Source organism: Notolabrus celidotus, chromosome 5 (assembly GCF_009762535.1).
Source record: "Notolabrus celidotus isolate fNotCel1 chromosome 5, fNotCel1.pri, whole genome shotgun sequence".
Taxonomy (NCBI): domain Eukaryota; kingdom Metazoa; phylum Chordata; class Actinopteri; order Labriformes; family Labridae; genus Notolabrus; species Notolabrus celidotus.
In genome coordinates this window covers 12,601,617-12,615,252 of record NC_048276.1, presented here as the reverse complement: position 1 = coordinate 12,615,252, position 13,636 = coordinate 12,601,617, and the positions used below count along the sequence as shown (strand labels likewise).

At 40.4% G+C, this 13,636-nt stretch overlaps 1 protein-coding gene across 1 annotated transcript; it reads right to left on the bottom strand.

The window, feature by feature from the left end:
* Window positions 1-5,402: 5,402 nt before the first annotated feature.
* LOC117813397 (transmembrane protein 47-like) lies at window positions 5,403-12,879 on the bottom strand. The gene is made up of 3 exons (XM_034684583.1): window positions 12,528-12,879; window positions 9,130-9,270; window positions 5,403-6,562 (listed from the first exon to the last, which is right to left on the bottom strand). The coding sequence occupies exons 1-3, from the start codon at window positions 12,745-12,747 to the stop codon at window positions 6,381-6,383; spliced, it is 543 nt and encodes a 180-aa protein (XP_034540474.1). The 5' UTR covers window positions 12,748-12,879; the 3' UTR covers window positions 5,403-6,380.
* Between the last annotated feature and the right edge of the window lie 757 nt (window positions 12,880-13,636).

The following is a 13,636-nucleotide window of genomic DNA, read 5'->3' as shown; positions in this document are numbered from 1 at the left end:
TTGCAATCGCTGTTATTCCTTTTAATGTTTTTCTATTGTTGATGTTGTATAGCACCTTGTGACCTCTGTTCTTGAGAGGTGCTCTATAAGTAAATCTTACTTACTTCCTTCCACCTTCTCTACCTCACCCTTCTACTTTCCCTACACTGGACTTGAACCCAGAGCCATCAGACCGGAAGGAGCCCTGTCCACCACACAACAGAGCTGCTTGGCATTGCATGTACAGTACTCTTTTTGGTCTTTTCATTCCACCATTTTGTTGTAGTATTTCAAAAGTACAGTTCATGCACATTGTGAGAAAAGTGTTTCATTTCCTTCTCACATTGGAAGCCCCATAGTGGGATTTGAACCCAGAACCATCAAATTGAAAGGTAGCAGGCCTATCCTCAACACCACAGGGCTGCTAGGAAAAGACTCCTTTTGTAGGAGTTTTCATTCCATGATTTGGATATTGTACTTCAAAAGCATAGTTCAAACTACAGTGTGAGTAAAGTGCTTCATTTCCATCTCAGACTTTAAAGCTGACATCCATTCCCTCTTTTGCAGAATTTAAGACTTTGATCTCAGACCACTGTGTCTCAAACTGTATCTGTTTTAATTAATATATTATTTTGTAAATGATTGTGTATGTTTGTCTGCTGTTTCTAATGTGCCTGTGATCTCGACGACATTGGAAATGAGGGAAACCTCAATGTCTTTAAGAGAATGAATAATGGTTTTGAATTGAAGTAGGTTGGACCAAGGACTACGCAGTCAGTGGTATGAACCCTGACCTTTTCTTTCTATTACTTATACGATCATTACTTTTAGCTTTATTTTTAAATGTGTCAAATGACTAATTGTGTCTCTTTCAGCATACGAGAAAGCTGCAGCTGAAACTGCACGACTACACCACAGATGTCAACACTCACGGGTAATTTACTTCTTGAGTTTAAAAATGCTTCAGCAAAAATTATAGCCCATATCCAAAATGTGCATTATCGTGTCTGTCTTTGCTGAAGTATTTTGAAACACAAAAATTGTTTTGTCTGCTGTAGTGAGTAAGGATCATACAAATCTGCTTTATTTTGCACATGATGTTTTCCAAGTTGTCTTATCAGATTTCTTAGAACAAGACTGACTGTCCCAGAAGTCATCCTCAGTTACCTCAATTCCGTTTATGGAATTATACAAAAACTGTTGGCTGTATTAATTTATGAATATCAAACAATGCTGCTTTTGTAAAGAAAAAAACTCACAAGGTTGTTTAGTGATCAGGGTCTTTGATATGGAAAAGTGGAATAAAGATATCCACACAAAAAATCAGGACTATTTTTTTCTTTTACCTTTACCGCACATGAGCCAACAGTTTGTATTTCCCCAAGGTTCCCTTTTTATATGAGTAGTGCTTGGCTCATTAACCATGTGCAATGCACAACATGCTGCTTTGGTGCATGTTACAAACAAGATGAGACTTTCTTTTTATTACAACTCACATTGCCCTCTAGTGTTCATATGACTCCAAACACCCAATTTACCACATTTACAACAGTATAGCACTTTGAAATGTTCATCGTATTTTTTGTGTCAAATGTATCTTAGTTCATGATTTACTCTTTTTGGCATTGTAAAGATTTCAGGTTATTTCAAAGTAGAACAGCAGAACTAGTGACTGGGTATAAATCTGTCCCTTTACTCAACAGAGAAGAGCAAACCCATAATGAATTCAGTATCTTCTCAGAATCAGAATCAGCTTTATTGGCCAGGTATGCTTGAACACACAAGGAATTTCTCCAAAGACATATGACTGTCAGAGCACTCTTTCCACAACCAAAATAATCGCATGTAAAAACTGTTTGTCTAATTACTACAACATGAAAGGATCTAAATGCATCGTCTCAATAACTTTGCAGGAATATATACATTCAACTCAGGTCCATTGTCCCATAATTGGCTGTTTCCCCAACACGCCCACCTTCCAGGATGCAACAATATATCATTATCTTCCTTTTAATCCCATACTTTATTCTACTGCAACCCCATTTACATCCCACCAAACTAACTAATCTGTACTGAAAGAAAAGATTAGAAAAACATTTCCAACTGTGCTACATTTTCTTTCATGTTGGGAAAGTAGCCATCTGGCTCCATGCTGAGTGTGTTTTTTAGTGTTTGATCCAACATTCATTGACATCCACAAGGTCAGCTTGGCAGCTGTCTGCTTCTCACAGCGGCTTACCTGGCTGTCCATGTGCATGTGTGTCTCTTGTTTGATGTATTTTGCTGAATGTATCAGGACAGAATCCTCCTTCAATTAAACAGAATAAAAGAAAATAAAGTATGCACGCACTTACCCGTATTTCTCACTTTAATGTCACGGATGAACGGACAGCTAAGATAATTTGACTGCTGCATGGCTCATTCAAATGGAACACCCTTGCTGCATAACAAAACTAGTTATTATTGATGGTATTCATCTATTTAAGTGTGTAATTATTCTGAGAAGGCACACTCACTTTATTCAAATGATCTGAATGTTCATACCAGGTTTCAGTGCACAGTCTTGAGTATAGAACAGCATACAGTATGTGTCAAACTGAATCTAGTGATACTGGATGAGAAGTGAGTGAGTAGTTCCAGGTTAATATGTAATTTTGGTGGAGCATATCTTGCCAGAGGATTGGTTGGAAGGTAATGTACAGCCAAGGTGGTCTTTTCAGTCCAGTTATCTATCCTACCAGTCTGCAGAGGACGTCCACCGTTCAGCATCAGAATGGGAGAAAACCAGCTTCAGGTTTGAACTAAACATTTTGTAGATTTTTAAGATGTGCATAATTATGATGATAACTTCACCTTGTTCTTTTCTCCTCAAGGTGTCAGGGCCCTTGTTTGTCTCTGTCCCCGGGGTTCAGTAACTGGAATCTGTCCCTGCAAAGTGAACATGTGCAGGGCCTGGCTGGTTACTGCACCCAGGGGCCAGGCTACTCTGCAGAGGGATCATTCTCCTCCCTATGATTTAATTTTAATGCTCTAGGTTTATAACCAAATATGACTAAATGTGTTATGTGTCCTAGCAGCTGGGGTTAAAGAGTTGTCTTGCTTTTGGCTTTGTTAGCTGCAGGATGTCATGTCCAAAGTATTCAGCAATGTGAAAATGTAGCATCAGCTGCAGGGGCTTCGGCCTCCAAAGACTCTGTTTCTCATGTCAAATCTATGCTTATTTATATTCAGATTACCATATACATCTTACTCTGATATTTATAACTACATATAGAACAGGTTCAGGTAAGTCTAACTGAAGTTGGGTGTTTTCTTGTGCCTTTTGACACTGACTGAATCAATAAACCAATCTGTTATCTTTCCGTTCCACCTCTTTATTTTCACAGAGCGAAGGAAAAGTATGAAGATTCACATTTGAGTGGATTACTGCTCTTAGATAAACATGCCACCACATGAATCACCCTGCAGCTCAATGAAAAAACACAAAATCAGATTTGGTGCTCAGGTTTTTTTTGATTAGCTTATAGCCTTTCAGCAACAGAACTTCATCAGTTTTGACCACTAATCAGAGGAAGCCATTAGGGGAAACAGTTCTGGTTTGGTGACATGCAAGTGTTGAATGCACTTTCAGAAGCAAGGAAACAGATATGGAACAGAGCACAGCAGAGCAAGCAGCATTAGATTTGATATGAAAAATAAAAAATGCCTTTGTGAGACAATTTAAGTGCGTACTTCTTCTAACTTTGAGGCATGCAATGCAAGATGAGCAGTAACTGTGCAGGTGGAGTGCTGAAAATAAATAATCCTACTTGGGATTTGACCTTTGACCGTCACAAAACTTGAGAGTGCTTAATTTAAAACCTTCCTCTACCACATTCATGAAAAATGCTCCGGGAAAAGATTTGAATATTATGTGAATTTGATCTTAAGAGTGCGTGCATCCTAACAAGTTTTAAAACTATTCTTTTAAAGTATATTTAGATAACCTGAGTCCATGTTCCACTCACTTGAAGTGTATAGTTTCTTTCTCCACCACTGGTTAACTAATGACATCATGCTATCACACAAACTAAGATCACATCTGTCCCAGGCTTCAGAAACGGGTGGGATGTGTGCCCTCTCCTGGCCCTGCCGTGTAACCACCGCACCTTTGACACATTTCAAAGATTCCCCCGAGGTCATTGCTATTATAAGACAGCCACTTCACACACTCAACACACTGCATTTCACTACTCACGGGAGTCAAGTGTCAGGTTCTCATGACGGCACAGTAGTTTGGGTATTTTTCCCTCCGAGTTGTTGATTCAGGGGAAAACAGTCCACAGCTGGGGAGTTTTCACACTGCTGCAGCTGCACCGATTATTTATTTTCAGATGTTCCCTTTCCAGAGTTCTTTAACCAGCTGTTACATTTTAAACTAAAAACAAAGAGTGTGCAGGGAGATTTCACAGTCGGCTACTCAGGAGTGAATAAGCCCTCTGTTGTACACCAAACACAAGGGAGATGATCGTATTCTGCTTGCTTCTCATTTGCACTCGTGAATAAAACACATGACTTAACTACCTATGTCCTGTGCTTGATTGTTATGTTTCACATAAACTTATCCCTAGCGAGTAACGTTGAAAATCATTTCCAAAAATCTACTGCAGGAGGTTGTAAAGATTAGCTGCAGAGCATGTTTTGTGGTTCAACATAAAAGATGTACCCCTCCTACCAAGAAGTCCTGTGTCCACACATTAACAAGCTACAAGCTAGTAATCCATTGATGGTTCTTTAAATATCCAGAATATCTTTATCTAAGGCATGTGTGCTCTGGATAATGAAAGTCTTACATTTCTGTAATTGGGGTTTGGTGCATCCCCCCTGAAATATCCTCCAGGTCAGTTTTTGAACAGAAGTATGCCACAATCAGGTACCAAAGGAACTTTACCCCGGAACTAGGGACTTTACCCCTGAACTACGTGCATTTCGACCGGTGGAACTAGGGTCTAAATTTAGTTCAGGGGTAGATAATCTCCCCACTAAAAAGCCCCTGCTAGGGGGGTAGTACTTTTCAAAAAGCCCCGGGACTTTTGGGGGGCAGGGCCTGCAATGCTGAACGTATCTGATTGGTAGATTAACCGCTGTGTGATTATTCCGCCTGTCGTCCACAATAACATCACACACACCTGTGATTCACTTGATTTCTCTTTCTTTCATTTGTTCTATCTGTTTTGTATGTGTGTGCTTACTGCTAAAAAAGAAGAAGCTGTGATTCACTTGATTTAGCAGCTTGTAACAGTAGTCTTCTCTCAGCCCACCGTCTCTCCCGGTGTTACGGTTTTAAAAGTGACCCTGTAAACTGGAGGCCTTCAGCTGAATGTAACAGTGTTTGTGGAGTTTACACAGCTGTTGAAACACAAAGGGAGTTTTCAGATTCAATATCCTCATCAGAACAGTATTTAATGATCGTCTAAAGACGTTTATGAGGGATGCATCCGGCTGAAAGTTGGCAGTTAACAGTGTCGCTATTTAAACCAAAACACCTGCGATCTCTGCCATGGCTTTTTGAGTTAAAAAGGATTTGAAAGCCGTGTTGAAACGTCTTTGCTACTCGCGCTTATCAGCTAACCCTAGAAAACTTCAAAACAAAGTAATTAACACTCCTTATACTCCCAAAACTACAGTTATTTATTTTGTATTTTCCCTCACGTAGAAATACTTTGTACACATTTACATTTTTCCTTCTAGAGAAACTTGCATGAGTTTTATACCAAGCTATAAACACTTCATAGCTCTAGCGTATATAGAAGCTGAGAAATTGACACTTCTGCTACCAAAAGGCTTAGCATTACTAGATATGTTTCACTTAGAACACACAGAGAAAAGTTCAGCTTTTTAAATATTTAAAAAGTGAAAAAAAGATGCTATAAATACATATACAACAAGCTTTTCTTTGTAAAATGATACAGAAATAATAAAAAGAAAAAGGAAATGTGGAGAACGTTCAATCCCTTTAAATGTTCAGTCACTGCACATTCATGTCCTGTATCTCTAACAAAAGAGACCCACATCAACACATGCAGTGGAAACGTCCAGCATCTGTGGCTGTGCCGGTCCAGAAAGCTCTGTGTGCTTTAGCTTTTGACACCTCACCCCTGATACCGGCAGGGCTGAGGGACCCACTGGTTGCACGGGAGGAGGGGTGCTGGGGGCCCTGGCCTAAATTAGACCTTCACAACCTGACTAAAAATAACAGAGAGAAAGACAGCAAGAGAGAGAGAGATAGATAGAGAGAGGATCTGTCCTCACATACACGTCAGCTGTGTGCAGGGAGAAGAAAAGTAGCACACCTCCTGTAAGGGGATTTGTCAGTGTGTGATCATGTAGGTGTGTGTTTTCCGTGATGGGGGTTTAAAGGCTCAGTACATTGCATCTTCATATATGTCAGTCCGCAGGCAGAAGAGGATCCCTGCGCCCAGCATGAAGATGGTGGCTCCCCAGCCTAGCCCGTAGCCCCAGTTGAACTCGTGATATGTCTGAAGGACAGTCCCGTCGATGAACTTGATTGGGTAGAGGACCAGAGCGCAGGCCTGCAGAACCACTGCAACAAAAACAGAGTCATCATGACACAAATTAATTGTGTGGATAATTAGCTTTTTGAATGATGCACTACTAGCAGAAATATTAAGCTAATGGTAATGAATTGATTATTTAAACCTTTTTATTTACTTGGTTTAATACAAAATTAAAGCTCATGTAAGGAATTTTCAGCTGGTTATGAAACAGACTACAATTCATGAAGATACCTCTTAGTGAGCTAAAAAAAAAAAAAGCAAACCAGACCATTGGTCTCTTATCATTCATATTCTCTGAAAAATGAAAAACACAAATTCTGCCAGGGTATGTAAACTTATGAGCACAACTGTATGTATCTATCTATCTATCTATCTATCTATCTATCTATCTATCTATCTATCTATCTATCTATCTATCTATCTATCTATCTATCTATCTATCTATCTATCTATCTTAAATCTTAACATTCAGTACCCCAAAGTAAAGCTTGTGCAGTTCCTTTGTTTAGAAAAATGTGGAAACCCTTTCAAACAATCCTCATTATTGTTCTGACCCTGGCTTCTTTGTGAATCATATTTCCCTTTAAATCATTCAGGACCACTGAGTGCTGGTGGTAAATGCGTGGGCGTCACTGTGATTAATCATGCGTGTGTGTGATCAAAGGCATACTGTGTCCACACACCAGCTACTTTATTTCCTCTCCCTGCATGCCAGGTGACTCTTAAGGAAGGGACAACTATGACTCCGCCTTTCCTTCCTACAGGACGGAGCAGTGGGCGTGCAGGAGGCAGCCCAAGAATGTGGCTGTGTTGATGGAGCCCAGACTAAGCCTGCAGTCTTCTGAGGTCATATTTCCGGACAGAAAATAAATACCATGCAGCCACGGTGCTGCCGAGGGGCATTTAACAGTCCGGGTCCTGTGCTGCAGCTCTGCTGAGGACTGAACGTCTGTGAAGAGACATTATTCTCGCAGGGCTCTTAAAGCAATTACACACAGGAAAGGATAACACTGCATTCACACGATTTGCAGTAAATGGCTAACAGTCAAAACCACGGCCAATAACTCAACCTAGCACACTGGTCCTTTGTGACGGATGCTTTACGACACAGAAGAGGACATACATGCTTTGCATTAACACTGAAACAAGATTACTAACACTGCTCCTTTATTGTAACAACTTTTAAATTTATATTAATTTGTGAACTAAATCAAAGAAAAGTACTTGAAGCATTGTCTTTTATTTTACTTAAAGATTTGTAGAGGAACAGATGCCCTTTGCCATATCAGATACTGGCAGAAACTTTGAGATCTTGCTGTTTTAAGGCTACCTTTGCAACATGTATCTGCACACCGAGTGTCTCAAACACTGGAAACATCAAAGAGAACTTATAGGCTGTATAAAATATGGACATAGGATCCGTGACATCACCCATCTGTTTCTAAAGAGCTGTTTGAGGCCAATCGTCGGCGGCAGCCATATTGCTGCTGTCGAGCCAGTGTGATGTAAAGAGGTGGAGTTTGAGCCTCCTAGCCAACAGCTACAGTGTTCCCGCCATCAGCTGTGCCTCTCATTGGAAGACTCATAATCTCAATATCTTCGAAATTGCCACGTTAGAAAAAAATTCACCCCCCTCAGTGTGTGCTGATCGAGAAATGAGCTATCCAGACTACACTCGTCTTTTGTACCAGGCTGTAAACATGTTTTTTTCTGCTGTGAAGATCAGCTTTTTCCCATTCATGAGTATGTGACTTCCGGTACTTCCGGAGCCAGCCTCAAGCAGCATTTCATCTACTTATCTACAAAATGTACACACCTATCTACATTAAAAGTAAAACTAACTTTTCTTTCAGCGTACAGACTCAGTGTACAACTGCTGGAGGAGTTATGTGTATTTGATGCAAAACATGAAGTCTGTTTCTTACATAATCCACTTTTATTTTGGAAGCTGGAAAAATGGATTTGCGTACTATTTAAGCAGCGGTAAGTGGTTAGAGTTACATCACTGTTTTTGGGGTAAAGTAAGCAGAGGCTATGATTAAGTTATTACAACACCTGTGCAGTGTATTGGGCAATGTGTCATGTTTGCTAAACCTTGGATGTCATCATTTGTTTTATAGATAGATCCACCCTCACTAGTGTCAAAATCTGGTTTCACCCAAGGGTCCTCTCACAGAGCATACATGAGAAGTTCAGTCCAAGTATGAGGCAGTGCTGCTGGCTGAGGAGCCTGTGGTTGCTTATTTTTCCTCGCTGACTTCACTTTGTTGGTAAGTCTGCAAATTCTGCGGCTGCTTTTTTTTGGCACATGTACCGGCAGCTCCTCAAACCTCACACCACAGAAAGAATGAGCTCAACCAGTGAGCCTCATTCAGCTGCTACTTTCCTTCTGCACCCGTCTATTTTATATGAGCACTGGGACAAAAAAAAACACAGCTATGTGGAAATTGTTGTGGTTTCTGCGAGCGTATATGTTCTCTCTTTTGTTCCTGAAAGTGCATGAGCACGATGTGTTGGTACATAAGATAGAACAGAACAGTGCAAAAGTTTGAAGAGCTGGTTGAAAAAGTAATAAAGACGAGGAGACACATACCTGCAGTGAAGAGGAGCACAGCCACGGTGCGGTAATGCTGTCTATGAGTCCCCCTGCAGAGAGAAATCAGGGCCACCAAAAAGGCCACCAGCGTCGCCACAGCTCCGGCCACCAGCAGCACCAAGGTGGCAATCTGCCAGTCTGCAGGATGACACACATACAGGTTAGAGAGGAGCACACTGTCAACAAAAGCCTGATTCACAGACCAGCACTGTTGAATTGAACCGCTGTGTTGACAAACACAAAACAGGAGCTAATCCCACAGAGTGAAGAGAGTGAAGCAGAAAGGGCGGCTGGGCCGGGAGGACAGGCTCGATCAGGAATACAGGAGTGACTCAGTGGTAACAGTAATCAGGTTGAGTTCATAATTGAATGGTGCACGGATTAGGTGCGTGTTTTAAGATTCAATCTTGTATATCAATAAAGACGTAGAAACAGCAGAATGTTTTCAATATTTCAGAAAGAAGTCCAGATGTCATTTTTGCCTTCTCAAAACTAATCTACATACCTAGATTTGAGTATTGGCTGCATCATGTCAATACTGTATTAGGGTACAGGGTGTTAGTTTAGGGTACCCTAGTTTGAGAATTAGGATATCTGAACATTCAGTGGTACACTCAGCAGCAGCAGTTCAAACATGAGCAGTGTGTTTGTGAGTTTACTCATTGTTTAGTTTGGTGAAATCTCAGTGTCATGCTTTAAAACTGCCAGCATCAAGTCCAGGTCAGCATGTTTAAGGTTGATGCAGCTGGACTTTCTGTTTGTGCTGTCAGTCTTTTTCGTGTTGGTTTAGCCTCTGTGGCTTCTTAACAGAACATTTATTCTGTTTACTCCAAACAAACTCCAGTCGCTATTTGTGGAAAAGTAAAAAACCATCCCTTCCTCTACGTCAGAAGATTCTTCCCTGGAAAGAGCTACACAACACAACCGTGTTTTAAAGCTTCTCTATTCAGTACCGTACACATACAGATACATATATTCTGAAAAAGGATATTCTTTTTTCCTCTCCTGACAGCATTGTGTTTTTCTTCTCTGATGTCCTACTCATCTGTGTCAGGAGAAAGCCTAAACTCTCAAGACTCATCTCAAAAGGAGAATTTACATTTAATGAAGCTTACAGACTGAGCAGCACTCTTCAGAGTCCCTCTCTGTCTCTGAGCTCCTGATTCATTCGTCTTGGGATGTCAAAAGAAAAGGTTTTCACAGAAGGCACAACAGAAATCCATGTGATGCACCCTCTATGAGATGTTTTATTTTATCTTTGGTCCATTATGTCCATTAAAAGAACACCTTTCTCTCATCAAATTAAACACCTTTTTTTTTGACTGCTCCCTGATAGTGTGTATTATTTTCCCAGAAACAAAAACACCATGGCGAGATTACATCCCTAAGGATGCCAGTTGGTCTAGTGGTTCAAGCATGCACTCCATGTCTAAAGGCTATTGTCCTTGGCACAATGGTCGCTAGTTCTCTTGGCCACATCCCTTTGCTGCATGTCATCCTAACTTTGTACTCTGCACTTTTCTGGTCTCTTTTAAGTGGTTTTATCCGATAAAGGCAAAAATGCCACAAAATAACAAAAAGGTTTAGCCTAGTTGGTAGAGCAGGCACTTACATACACATCTTTTAGTCGTTGTGGCACTGGCTTTAGGATCAATACCTGGTCCTAACTTGATTTGGTGCATGCCATCCCCTATTCCCTCCTCACATTTCCTGTCCCTCTCTCAAGTTGCCCTATCCAATAAAGGCTAAAAGCCAAAAAACAGATTACATCACCCAAAAGACAGACTGAAATTCAAGGATCTAGAGATAGGAATGAATATCAGTGCATAATAAATCTGCTTTGCCTTTGGGTGAACTGCCCCTTTAACCTCACCACGCCCCTCCCCTGGTGCTTTAATGAGCTCTGCAGACACTCAAAGCAACAAACCCGCCTCCTATTCACCCCACACATTCCTCAACATCAGAGAACGAACACCAAAACAGCACCGTTTTGTTGCCGTCTGTGGGCGTGTGTGTCTGTGGTGGTTGAACCAAAAGATTCCATAAAATGTAAATTATTTTGGGCGACCATGAAGTCGAACACTACAATGTTTCCACTCAAACCTTTATTTGGTCTGCTTTTAGTCTTTTTACAGTTTTTTCTTACCAGTTAACAGTTAGCTACTGGATGTTTTAAATGAAACAAAACTAGACTATCTACCATCAAACTGTAGTTAAATCTGTCCTCTCCTCTCCTGGTGGGTGAAAAAGAGGCTTGGAGGCACACACACTTTCTGTCATGTGGTTTCTCTGCTTGACAATAGACAACCTGGTGGGTCGGGGCCTGCTGAGGAGGATGATGGGGAGGATGCTTAATTTGTCTCTCCATACCCACTCAAAGCCTTCTGCTGGTTGGAGCAGTTAACCCTTTGAGTGCCAAAAGGGTTGTATCTCTTTGTGTATAGCACATGATGTTCATTTTCCTAAAACATTAACATTGAAGCTGGCATCTCTTGCACCTTGAAAGGATGAGCTGTTACTGACTTAGCATTCATAACAAAAGAAGAAACATAAAGCGATGATGTGTCCGTATCAATATGCAGTCAAACCCTTGATAGCTGAGCTGAGCTGAGCATCATGACAATGTGTTTGTTACAGTGAGTCCACGTCATAGCTCTGGTATGAACAGAGGAAATTTATCAGCAGGACAAGAAGCTCTGAATGCCTCAGCTGCTGCACAGAGAGCAACAACAAGCCAACTCAAACAAACTGCCACAGAGAGGATGTCAAACCTCTGAGTTGGAACATCTCATGTATTATTTATTTCTATTCACTGAGTATCAAAATACACCCCAATGCAATTATCTGCAAATATTTGAAGCAATACTTCTAGGTGCAGCTATTTGTTTACTTTTTCAGCAGTCATCTGTTAAAACTGCAAGAAGTCTAAAAGCTTATATTTCTGAATATAAGGCTTATAGTCTATATTTCTGATAAAAGATGTGTGTTTTTTTATGTTTCTGAAAATGTACCATATTCAAAACTGTCGCCTGTTGGTGTATCAGACTTCTATTTGGAGATCAAAATAACCAGGATGAGAAATAAAGGATGAATAGAAGATGATGATGGTCAGAGAAATAAAGGAAGATGATGATGGTCATAGCTGCCAGAACAAAAACTCCTCTTTGTGTAATGTGGAACCTCTTTGTAGCATTAAAATCAGATCCTGGCTTCACATTGATGGTCGTGTACTATAAACAATATCCTTTAAAAGTCCTGAACTTTCTAAATCATGCGTTACTTTTTCCAGCATCCTCGTTAAATACTAAGTCTGATTCTAAGCACAGAAAGTTAAACACAACAAAGTGCGCAGTGAAACTGACGAAAAGGTGCTTAAGACAAACATTGATCCGTACCAGATGTGAGGGTGGAGAAGCAGCTCCACACAGCCTCCTCCTCTCCAGGGTTTCGTGCCTCGGACTGGGAGCATGACTCCCACAGAGACAGGGAGAAATGCTCGGCGGTGACCCAGGCAGGACTAAGCAGAGCCACTACATCCAAACAAAGCGCGAGGAAGACGCACAGCAGCGCGATGAGCTTGAAGGGCCGAAGCATGTGCACCTCGTTCACAGACATGTTTGCATACCAAGATACAGCACCACAGGTCAGGCACGGGCTGATAGAAAGCTCTCTGAAAGTCCACGAGCGTCCTCACCCACCATAGCCTTCACTGCTCTGCGCGTGTCCAGCTGGGAAAGTTTAACGGGACACTTCCGTTTGGGTTGGCTTTTCAAAATAAGTACACTTGTGTCGACAATGATGCACATTGTTATATCAATATAACGTATCAATTCTTTTTTTTCGAAAGGCCTTCTTGTAATATTGTTTTATCCATGCTACATTTATTTTTAATCTATTTTTATTCACTCATCTATTTTTAATCTATTTTTATTCACTCATCGTTTTATTGTTTTACTGATTTTAATTGTTTTATCATTTTAATTGCTTTTTGTAGTTTCTCTTTTAGCTGTTCCTCTTAAATTGTCTTGCCAGCCCATATACCCCCCCCCCCCCCCCCCCATGCTTTGCTCTCTTTATTGTGGGTCTTTAAGTGCTTTATAAATAAACTTTATTATTATTATTATTATTATTATTATTATTATTATTATTATTATTATTATTATTATAATATAATATTCATCATTGATACATTTTACCATAATGTCAGCATTTTTTTTATTTTTTTTATTACATATTACAACAGAAATTGGGAAGAAAGACTAGAGTTCAACATGATGTCAATAAAAAAAGCAAGAACAAAAAAAATATTATTTTAATCATTTGTTTTCTTGTAGTACATGATGTTGGTGTACAGGGGCGTCGTATTGGGGGGGAAAGTGGGACTGACTACCTAGGGCTCAAATGGGGAGGGGGGCACTTAATGTCCTGAAATAAAATGCGTTTTCTACTACGCTTTTGTTTTGTTTTGCCATAACTGCAATAAGATAACAAAAATTGTCTGAAT

Excerpts from the sequence above, each read along its gene's own strand:
- LOC117813397 (XM_034684583.1), bottom strand. The coding sequence starts at position 12,747 with ATGTCTGTGAACGAGGTGCACATGCTTCGGCCCTTCAAGCTCATCGCG. Across the intron at positions 9,271-12,527 it reads CTTCTCCACCCTCACATCTG|ACTGGCAGATTGCCACCTTG; the intron begins GTACGGATCAAT and ends GTCATCCTGCAG. Across the intron at positions 6,563-9,129 it reads TGTGCTCCTCTTCACTGCAG|TGGTTCTGCAGGCCTGCGCT; the intron begins GTATGTGTCTCC and ends TTTTTGTTGCAG.